This window comes from Boleophthalmus pectinirostris, unplaced genomic scaffold (assembly GCF_026225935.1).
Source record: "Boleophthalmus pectinirostris isolate CB_2022bp ecotype Guang Dong unplaced genomic scaffold, ASM2622593v1 HiC_scaffold_1, whole genome shotgun sequence".
In the NCBI taxonomy this organism is placed as follows: Eukaryota; Metazoa; Chordata; class Actinopteri; order Gobiiformes; family Gobiidae; genus Boleophthalmus; species Boleophthalmus pectinirostris.
The window spans coordinates 18,269,683-18,281,710 of NW_026570970.1; the positions used below are offsets into that span (position 1 = coordinate 18,269,683).

At 38.5% G+C, this 12,028-nt stretch overlaps 1 protein-coding gene across 1 annotated transcript in view; it reads right to left on the reverse strand.

Annotated features, from left to right (window-relative positions):
* Positions 1 to 3,629: 3,629 nt before the first annotated feature.
* The window catches only part of LOC110173106 (NALCN channel auxiliary factor 1), a 70,163-nt gene continuing 61,764 nt past the window's right edge, over positions 3,630 to 12,028 (reverse strand). The window contains exons 2-3 of the mRNA XM_020939081.1: positions 5,065 to 5,236; positions 3,630 to 3,931 (exon numbers count right to left, since the gene is read on the reverse strand). Coding sequence (XP_020794740.1) covers positions 3,630 to 3,931; positions 5,065 to 5,236 — 474 coding nt within the window. The remainder of the gene's footprint in view (positions 3,932 to 5,064; positions 5,237 to 12,028) is intronic.

Here is a 12,028-nt window from a genome sequence, read left to right on the forward strand (position 1 = left end):
AGCCATCTGAAACATGTTAAGATCTGTTTAAACAACACTCTGGTCTGTTAAAAATAACATTTATTTTGAATTAATTCTGGAAGACCAAAATGAACGATTTCAATGAACAATTGTATCTATTTCACATAAAGGTTTTATGTTGATTGGAGAACCTGGTTTTATACAATTTTAGAATCAGAGTGTCATTTCTTTTAATAGATCTAAGATCTCTCATCATTTGTTTTTGAAAGGTGCTTAAAAATACGATTATAGTAATGTAGGTAATAATGACAAACACACGCCAACACCACCACTTTATATAGGTCTGTATTTATTTTCATCAGAACACAATTGTAATCATTGTAGTTGTAATCTTTATACTTCTCGAAAAGATCATGACTCGTGAGACTTTTATAAATCATTTCATCAAAGTCGTTTGTAAAAAAATTAAAGAAGTTACTCGAACTAAAGCATCTATCATATTACAATATACTGGTTGTATAATAGTAATCATAATAATTATAATCGCAATGATACTTCTATATGCCTTTAAACCTTTTTTCATTTAAATAATCTTTCTCTTTTTCTCACACGCACACACACGCAGAGCCACAACCCTCCACAATAAGGCTGTGAATCTGAGTTACAAGTCTATTGGTTAAAACCTCACCACATTCTCTTTTAACATTGAGGAAAATTTGGACGCAAACAACTAAAAGTCAAATAAATAAATAAAGTAAGTGGGAATAGGAGAAGAAAGACACAAAAAGACAGACATTGTTCAGCATACAAGGGAACATATTTACAACCAAAAAGAAGGAACGGGCTTCTGCATAGATCCACAGGAGAGAGAACTGAGAAGTGGTGAGAAGGCTGAGGGGGGCATCCAGGGCATTTGGTGCTGGGGGACTTGGGGGCAGGAGGAGGAGGCGTACATACTCTAACAAATGCAGGACAAATCATCAGTTTATGTGCGCATGGAATGTCACTATACTTCTATTACACTGTATAGATCACTGTCCAAGATCTAGACTCACATACAATGTCTTTCAGCGACCACACCTCATTGTAAAATTTGCTAAAAAAGTGTCAGCAACCAAACAGCAGGGGACATGATAGACACAAGACAGTTTTGAATATGTAGGATTTCATGGCCAGCAGCTTTTTGCGATGGGGCATGGTGCACAGAGGTGAGATGAGGACACATGTCTGTTGCCAGGGACAACAGCGTCATGTGTTTTTGGCGACAGGTTTGCATGACATTAGTGAGGTGGGAATTTGCAGGTTCAATCTGACAAGAAAGGAGGGGAATTTGATTAAGTCTTTCATTACATACAATATAGGGATCTATCTATAGTCTCTGAATAGCTCTTCTTCATGTCACACCAGCTAACCAACACACCAGTTACTGTCAAAACAAGTCAAGATAATACATCAACTCTTATTGATATAAATGAAAAACGAATTCATTTAACTAATACACAATGGATATCCCAATCTAACAGTAGTAACTTTGAGTCGTTTGAATTAAGATAAGGCTTTATTGTTAATTTATGGACATGGTCAGTGGCAAAGGATTTCCCATGCCCTCTTTACATCCTGACTATGGAGAATCCTCATGATTAGTTGTAGATAGTTGGCCCCGAAGGGACTGTCTAACCTCACTCTAACGAGTGTCCCTCCAGAACATATTATCAACATATAAGCAAGGTTCTGCTGTAAATAATTCTTTGTCAGTGATAACAAGGCATTGCCAATCATCATTAGTCTTGCTGGTTTGATAGTGTGTACACATGTGTGTTTAAGAATTGTCGGGGCTGGGAGGAGTACCAGTGTAGACTCTGTGGGTCTAGATAGAAACACATAATGATGCTCTCTTGCACCTGCCCCAACAAGCTTCAAAAGGCAATTAGCGATAGATACAAATTTATACACACTGATTGCAGGTCCACCCATATTCCATCTTTGAGTCTTCTTCGCTTAATCCACTGTCCTTGTGCAGTAGTGCGATACAAAATATAATGTCTCCATCTACTGGTTGCCAGTGGTATAGCAGCATTTGTCATTAAATACAGTCCTTCGATATGAGCATGGCTGTGCTGAATGACAATGAAGAAGAAGGTAAGTGTCATGCAAGTGAGGAGGATGAAGTGGGCGGGGTTTAAACGGCGATACATAAAGCTTATCTATTTCCTATAGGTATGCAATGGATCCTCATATCAGCTGCAGTTTTAAATGTTGACATCAGGTGTTTTGATAGATTGGACATCTCATTACATTTCAGTCATTGTCATACTTTTTGAATGAAGAAAAAAAAAACCAAAAAAAACAAAACAAAACAAAAGCAAATCGAACACAGCAGTGGTATCAACCTGATCTTCCAGCCTTGTTCATCAAAGGAGAAAATAACTAAGAAGTCAGCCCTTAAAAGTCAAATCTATTTCTTTCTGTTCACAAGCTGGTCAACATAGAGAAAATATATTCAAAATGACTGACAAAGATTATCAGGTTATGCCATAGTACATGTACACAATGAGATCTGAGCTTTGTGCTTGATTCTGAGGCTTCTACACTTGTAAATGAGCTCTGCATGTGCGAGTGGAAACACAAACTGAAGGTTATATTAAACTGTATAGATGCATTGTGTGTGGTGTAATGGCAATGTGTTTACTGTATATAGAGATCTTCATAAGCCCTTTTACTTAATGAGGAGTGCAGAACAATGGGCATGCTACTGGTTTGGTAGAATTTGAGAACTAAGATGAAGTCAGCCCTGGTTGTTTTCTGTTATTTTTATGCAATCATATTCTCAAAATAGTCTTGAGTTAGTGTCATTATCTCAGCTTGGTAATTAGTAGCACAGCTTAATCAGTAATTAAAAACACTATTTGTGTCGCAGATGTTAACAATGGTCTACAAAAGCTACATAAATCCACTAATATTCTAGGAAATTTGAGACAGTGTCCAGATGTGCTACATGCATGCTACAGGTAGTTACAAAACTGTTAATTTGTTTGTTTTGGGTCGTAAAGAGACACACATTAGGGATTGTTATGTGATAATGATTTGTTGGAGGCTAAGGAGCTGAGGGGTGGGGCAGGCCTGGAAGATGGCCAACCACTACAGGCAGAATATTGGAGCAGTTATTTTAGAAAAATGGAGATGGACACAAAGCTGCGACCAGGTTTTAAAATGACAACGGTCTTGTTCAGTGTCTTCATGTGAGTGCGCAGTGAGAGCCCCTCAGGACCAAGCACAAAGAGTGAACATTAAAAAGAGAATATGATTGTGTTATTCCATAGTCAGCCAGTGCAACAGAAACGGATAATTGGAACACAGTGTAAAAAAGCGCAGTGAGAGAAATCCAGCCATGAGGAAACCGGCCTTCCCGATCGACAAAGGCTGTGGCGTTGTCCCCTTGTCTTCACGGGGACCGTTCTCATCCCTCATTGTGTCTGTTTGTTTACTTATTCCTTTTGATTGATTGGTGTGTCTTTCGTCTCGCTGCTCCCTGCATTTTCTCTTTGTCAGAAAATGTTGCAGAATGTCCATGGGAGCACAGCACGAGCCACCCGCACAACCGTGGCTGTATTTTTCCACAGCGGTTGCCATGGTGAGGGAATCCCCTCACCCGCCTCCTGGCAGCTCCATCACTCCTCATTGGCAGGGCTCTCCTCCAGAGGCGTGATGGTGGGGAGGCCCAGTCCTGTTGCATTGTGGGATGCAGTGAGGCTGGCAACAGTGTGTAGGAGGACGAGGACTAGCAGGCAGAGTTTGAGGCGGCTGTTACACAGTCTGCAGGCGGCCGCTGAGCTCAGGGAGGTTCGGTGTTGGCATGGCGGGTGAGTCCTTTTCAGGCTCCCCAGAGAGCGGTTGTCCACTCTCAAGTCCCACCGCACATCGCAGCAGTAAGAGCGCGGGTCCACACCTGATGGATAGTCCTCCAGTAGCCCTGGGGAGGAGTGTGGAGAGGGGAGGGGCACACAAATGGCACTGTCAGAATTATGTAATCATAGTGCTCAGCATGCAATAAGCAATACAAAATCCAGGAATGCACAACTAAAACTACACGCTATTACAGGGAAATCGTATTTGATTGCTCACATTTCTAACAACCATGGCTGCTTTTATGTGCCTTACACAGTGTTCTATTCTTTCCTTTAGTAAACTATTCACTAAGTTATGGATTTGTGTCACTGCATTAATCAGTCACCACTGCAGTTCAATGTCCACTGGGGCAGAAGAATGTACCTGGGTGAATGGTTAAAATATGTTGTAAAAAAAGAAGTGTAAAAATTGTGAACTGACTAAAAGAGCCATTGGCATATATGAATGTGCAATGGGGAATTTATAGCTGTTTGACAATTATTAATTACATGGGTGATGTATAAGCCATTTAAGGGGTATTGTAGTTTAATTTTATATTTTATTGTATTACTTAAAGACAAAACAAAACACAAGTCAATACTCATTGTGTCCACCAGAGAGCAGCCTTCCCTTAACAACAGAACATCAAAGACTTGCTCATAGGCTGAGGCTGCTTACTCACTCACACTAAGTATAATTATTATTGCATAACCTGCACATTATTTACCTGTACATTGCCATTATATATATTTTTTTCCACTGGAGATCTGAGTTATTCTGGCAGTGAGCAGATCTTTCAACAGTAAATTGCTGTATTTCCCCAGGTCGCCTGCTGAGGCATAACATCTTGTAACTATATAGTCACAGGTGTCCACTGTGTTAATGACTACTGGCCCACTAGGAGAGACACCGTGCTGCCCAATTACTCATAGTCAAAATTAACTGCAAATTGCAGAATCGCCAATAATTTAAGTAATACAATTTCCCTGCAATCTTGTCATAGTGCTAACACTATACTATACACCTCCACAAATATGTTCTGAGATGGGATTCTTGTATTACTTTAGAATGCATGCTTTCATATTTCAATGCTTTTTCATGTTAAGAATCCTAAGTTTGAGATATAAATCAAAAATGCTGCTGTTCAAAATCGTAGTGATGGTCAGAAGAATTATCTTGGATTTTGGAGGTTAGACATGTGGCCTTATTCTTCATTACCTGTGCATACAAAACTGGGGCTGCCTCCGTGGATGAGATCATCATTGTCAGGCAGGATGAAGGGGCACCTCTGCTGCACCTCAAAGCAGTACTGGTTACAGGGGATCCGATTGGTGCAGTGGTACTGGTTGGTCTGGAAGTACTGAGAGCACAGCCACGGCTTGTAGACCATCTGCAGTGAGGAGAGAGAGAGGGCAGGTATTGATGAGTTAAAAAGGGTCACACTGCCCAATACGCACACAGAACATTTTTGATCTCTAAAGATATTGATTAACTATGCGCTTATTCTCATTTGCATTGTTTGATTAATGTAAGGCTGACATCAATAATCATACATACATACAATCATTGGGTTAAAGAATGATTACAGCAGTATAGTCCTTGTTTATATAAAGGAAATTTTCCAAGTAAACAAATTCAATGTTATCAGATTAGCAATAAATAACTGGGTTAATTGATTTTTTTTTTATATAACTGAGTTTGATTTCCAAAACATAATTAAAATGTATTTTTGTTGTAAAGCCAACAACAACAAAAAATAATCTTTAGTAGCAGCATTAGTCAACACACTAACCTAAGGCATAACAGAATACAGTGATTCTTTAAAACAATACATCATTTGAAGAATATTTGATAAAATCCATCTTGTCTATATACACCAAATAAGAGCGACTGATAAGCAGAGAGGTTACGCATCAATGCCAAAGTACTGGATCTCTTACAATGGTATAATCTATAAATGGTATTGGGGTTTGAAAATAATTTTTACTATATGAAAATTCTTCACTAGAATTGCACATAATCCTACCAGACTTTAGAAGTTGTTTCAGGCTACAACAACAGACAGTAGTAAGCAGTAAACACACAAGTGAACATATCCTGATGCAAGTTGAGGATATGCATCATGTGAAGTGCTCTATGTGTAATTTGTGCATATGTTGTAAAAACTAATTTGATAATTACCTCACACCCATTTTCTCAACTCTCCAAGTGCACAAGTGAAGACATATGACTACTTAGCACCTTATTATTTCCTCCTCTTATTCGATAGGCTGGTCGTCTGGTTGTGTAGCATTGGCACCTGCAGCAATTAGCCTGTACTTCCTGCGTTTCACTCCAGGGACCGGCGAGCAAGTTAGCACCTGTTGCGAGCTAATCATCACGCCCTAAACACAGCACCCAAACTACAGATAACATCACACGGAGCTTATATGTGCAGACGTGTGGGGCCACTGCCAGGAAGTACACAGGCTGTAGTAAGATGCTGAGCGCTGTGCAAAACAGAACCTCAGTCTCGGTAAAAAGATTAAATTTTATTTCATTTTTTCTGATTCTAAAATGTGATGCTGTCATACTTCTACATGATCTTATTGATTACATGTGCTTTGACATGAAAACATCGGAAGGATAAATTCACAAATATGGAAGCTGATCATTTCTATTACTGACAAGAGCCAAAACTGTTCTAGCCAGGCTGGTGCCACCTAGTGCCACCATTCAATTTTATTTCTCTTCAGCGACAAGGTCAGAAATCGGAATACACTAGAAAGTCTGTAAAAACTCAAGTGCGAGTTCGGGCACCAGCCAATCAGTGAAGAGCCATACATTCTGCGTTGGCAACAATTCCCAAGATGGACAATTTAAAGTCGGAACAAAGAGAATGTTTGGTGAATTTTATCAAGGGGAAAGACCTTCTTCCTAAGGAATTTGGGAAAAGCTTAATATACCAGTTAGCCCCGTTAGTGGCACATTACATACTTCACGACCAAATAGCAATGATTGGTTAAATGAAAAAAAGTACCCGCCTACCATCAAGTGAATGAATTCTAACGCTGCGAGGTCAGACAGTTTTCACGAAAAGAAACCGGCTGATAAATCAGGCTAAGACTGTTCTGACAGAAAAAGAACAGAGGCAGAACAAAAATCTGCAGCTGAACAATATTCATTTTAGCTGCCCCCCATTTGTATTAAATAACACTGGTCTATACAATGCTGTGATGTCATCTGAAACCCAGCAATATTAGAGGATTGATGAGGCTTATATTGTAGCTGATGGTTTAATCACACTATTGACTCTATTTCCAACACTGTCTTAAGGCATTAGTGAGGCTTGAAAATAGGGGGAATGAACCATTAAAAAATGTATATATAGCTGTCATTTCGCAACAGAGACACTATACTAATATATCTGTGCTAATCCATCCTTATCTGTTACACAACTATGTGGGGAAAATTAAAAGACACATTTTCTGAGTGCTTAGAATGAGACCCTGACCCTGAAGCCTTTGTGAATGAAGCAAAGTACAACCCGAAGTATGCTCATGATGGTAGAAGAATCAACAAAAGCATATTGAAAAAAAATAAAAATAAACGATGTACTTTAATATGAATGTAAAATAGGCTCAAACTAATCTGATAGTACTCTTAGTGACCATAAATAAAAGCATAGGATCTCTCTACAATGAAGCGAGTTGCATCATGTTACTTTCATAATGCACTCAGTCCATATTGCAGTAATATGAAATGAACTGGCAGCAACAGCGTCATGTCAAACCCACTGAGGCCCAGTTTACACAGCTCACTGCACATGCACCACCAGGCACCAGCGCATGTCACACACCCCCTTATGGCCCGCCTATGCCCACTGTAAACCACTGTGTGCTAATAATCTGATTTCTCATGCTAGATATGGTCGCTTCCTGAGGACACCACGCACACACAATGACCTTCTGTCTAATCTCCCATCACAGTGTGAACGTCAGCGTTACAAATCTGGTCACATGATCTGGTCACATGATCTAACTGTAGGAGTCAGTCTGCCTACCAAAAGAACATTGGAGCTGTTTCAGAATTTGTCTGAACCTCCTATGTAAATCTAGGACATACCTGGGGACAGTTTTATGATAAACAGTAACCAATGTCTTAAATATTATTCCAACACAATCCAGAGTACACTTGTTTCTGTGCTGTTCAGCATTTAAAGGTGCAATGTGTAACATTTCTAGTAAAGGGTCTGCCATCTGATGTCTCCATAGAAATATTATTGTTCCACAGTGTAGATTAAACCTATTTACCACAGAAGGATTTATTGTATTTTTGAGCAATAGAAACACCCGTAATGAATCAAAGAATAAAGGCTAGACGGATATGTTTAGTGTCAAACCATGGAGCATCCCAGGCAAATCAATGGAGACAAGCCAGAGGCAAACCCTCCACAAAACAAACAATATTTTGTTAATAACATGGATTAAGTTAAAATATCAAAAATGCTATTATAGTGATTAATGACCCTAAAATCGTGATAAAACATCATCACCTAACAGTTCCATAGGATATAGTAGTGGTGAGCCTTTAGCTTGAGCAACAGATGCTCTTATGTTTCCTGAAAGCAAGCTGTCAACAGGCCAAGATAAGAATGAACAGTGTAATGCGTTAAATTTCCCATAGATAAGCAATGTATCGCATTTACATGATATCGACAGTGTCAGCTGCACCAGGTAAGACAAATGTATTGTGCGTGGTTATTTATTAGCTGTTTGACTCATTCAACACAATGCCAAAGTCAAGGTTATGCAGTAGGTGGGGTGTGAAGAAAACAATGAATGAATGAACGAGAATGCATTGGTCCATGCTGTACAGAATGCCAAGAAAAGTAACTCATTTTTGTTCATATTCAACTAGATCAATCTGGAACACCATGGTGGTTGCGCAAATAATTCAGAACAAACAAGCACCTAACTAGAGATATTTGGACTTTTTAGCAAATTGGCTATCAAAATCAGCCTCAGTCCATTTGATTATGTATTTATTATTTTATTTTATTATTATTTAATATTGGCTTTAATATTTTTGTAGAATTTATTATTGCCATTTATATGCTTGCTCTTTGTTATTATAATATTTAATACATTGTGATGTATGAGCTACTGTTTCCAAATAATTTCCCTTGAGGATCAATCAAGTTTTTCTGTCTAAACCTAGCCAATCTGCTGCCTAAAAATACCCACAAAGCTTTAGCTTAGCTTTAACACAAAGAAATAGCTGCACATAATGTGACTACACAGTTTAAAGGTTTATGGTGAGAAACAAAAAAACAAAAAAAAAAAAAAAAGGCTGTGGGTGAGTTTGTAGTGAATTTGAATTACATAATTTGTGAAAAATAATAAATAGCAGAGTTTACCAGGCATCGTTTGCTCTGTATTCTAAGCAATCGGCATCAGGATCACCATGGAAAAACCCATAACTGTCGATCTCTACTTCAATTTGTTGTTATAAATGGACTAGAACCAGGTACTCCCATGGGCCTGGTCCTCAGTATTTGTCAAGTCTTCTGCTGCAACCCTAAGAGAGATCTCTGCTCTTTCCATTACTCTGTGATCTTAACACACACAATCATCATCTTTCTGTCAAACCAGAGCACCCTTGCATTATTCCTTAACTTTGTTTGTTCTTGGGTAAAAGAAGAAAAAAATCTCTCCTTTCCTGACCGTTGCTTTAGAGGTCAGACATGTCTCTCCTCTGCTTCTCCCTTGCCCTTGTCTCAGCCTGAGTCGATGCCTTATCTTATTTACAGATTGTTTTTACATTGACCAAGCATACATTTGCCCCCTCCCTTCTATTATCCACGAGTTTGTTGCTTTCAGTTGAGACCCAGCTGTCCTCCTGAATTAGATTATCTCATTACAATTAGTCCAAAGCAGTTTTAATTGACACGGGCCCCACCCTGTGCTTCAGTATTGGTTTAAAGTGGCCCCAGATGGCCCTTGTATTGTCATTGCCTTGTCTTTAATGTTTTATCTGGACTTGTGTTCACAGGGAAAAGTGCTGAAAGAGATTGAGCGAGGCGCTATCCAGGCACTCTGCTCATTTGTCACAGCACGCTCCATAGTACAGCAAATGGGCACATAAACCCATGCACATGCTCATGAACAGCCCTGTCAGGAGCAGATACAGTTTCTACTGTTTGTTTCACCGAGTCAAGCTGAAAGTGTTGACAAGGGAAGCTAACAGGGCTATTGTGAAGGGTTAGCATACTGCAAAATATGAATGAAAAACTACAAATGTCACAGCAAAGCATAAAGTGGTGTCAGACTTCTTTTGGTTATGGGGTAAATTCTCAGCTCAGATCCACAAAACCTTTATAATATAATGCAAAGATTCTTTGTTCATTCCTCTTGGAGTAGTGATCTGTGCCAAAATTATGCAATTATGCTAACAGCCACTTAAAGAGAAGGTATTATACTAGATCGAATTTTTAGAGATTTCTACCTTGTTAATAATGTTGTATCCTCATGAAAAGATGCCTGAAGAGGTTTTAAACATTATCCAGAGTAATTTAGTGATTTCTCTCAGGGCTTATTCCTGGTCATACCGGTTTGTCAAAGCCTGATCCCATCAGATTTCAGAAGTTAAGCAGGGTCGGGCCTAGTACTTGGATGGGAGACCACTAGGAACACCAAGTGTGTTGTTGTGTCATTGTGTCCTTCACCCACATTGCCTAGTATGAAAGAATGTAAAGCATCTTTGTGACATATGTCTGTGAAAAGAGCTATATAAATAAAGACTTACTTATTTGAAAGCTCCTTACAGTTAGCTGTAAGATTTGCTCTGTCCACAAGCCTCCATCACCATTACTTGATGCAATGTGCAATAGCTTCATTAGTGGAGCTGATTGTAATGTGATAGCAGTGTGAAGGGGGAGTGACTTTTAATTTCAAAAACAAAAGTGAAACGAATTTAGCATTTTCCAAAAAATAAAAGGTAACATGGTGATCTGAAAATGTTGTGTGTTAACAATTAATACCACATAGAATTCAAATACTCCCTCTTTAATAAACATCTAAAATCTATTTTGAACAAATTGCACTGAAATATAGCAAATCATCATTTTGCATAAATAATAACATTTTGTGTGTCACAAATCCTAAATGAGTGAACTTTAGGAGATAGAGCTGGAAGTTAGATAGTGACTCTTGATACTTGCTGGCCAATGTAAGAAACAGGAGTTGGATACATTTATGTACAACTATTCTAAACATATCACTCCTGAAATGTTATATTTCAGTCACTCTGAGAGCGTTAAAGAGGTGTATTCTGGACAGTGGTCAGTTAAACATAACATCTAGCTGATGATTAACTAACAAACTACATCCAATCATGAGGAATATTCTATTAACTCTTATTAAAAATACACTTCCTGTCTCCCACTCAGAGCTCTCCTAAAATAGCAACATTGTTTTATTTATGATTCCTATTCTTTTCACCTCTTTGTGGATCCCCAAGCTTTCTCTATAACAGACTGCCTTAACCTTTCGACTCTAGTTCAGCAGCAGAAGTGGTGGCTAGTGACACTGGATGACTCATATGAATGAATACATCTAATAGCAAAAGAAATCAGGATTAAGATCTTATCATTAGCAAAGATAAATTATAGCATATTAAAGCCATTGTGCCAGATTTTTTTCCTGTATTAAAACATGAAAAACAGAACTAGCTCATTTCACATAGTTAGCAGTGGTCTGGCATTGTTCCTGATTTTAACATATTCCTAGCATCATAATTATAAATTGCAATGAGTTTCTGTGTGCTTTTCACAACTTTCAGAGGCTAGAGCAGAAGTTTTGCTGTTATAGTAATGCTAAAAAAACAACTAGCATGCTAACATCACATCATCATTTCTTCCTGGGATTAAAACAAAATGGGCAGAGACCCTTAAAGTAGATTATACCTACATAAAAACAATAAATAAATGCTTGGGTCCAGAATACACACTTCCTCAATACTTTACGAAGATGTGAGTCTTGTCACCAATGGGCATGATTGACAGGTAGATTAGCCAATCAGGGACATGCATGACAATTTTATATCAAAACAAATATGGCTGCTTACTAGGAAAAGGAATAATATCACAAGCGACTGAAAAACATTGTTCATTTTTGCAGAATAAAAGAGCGAAGCATTAATT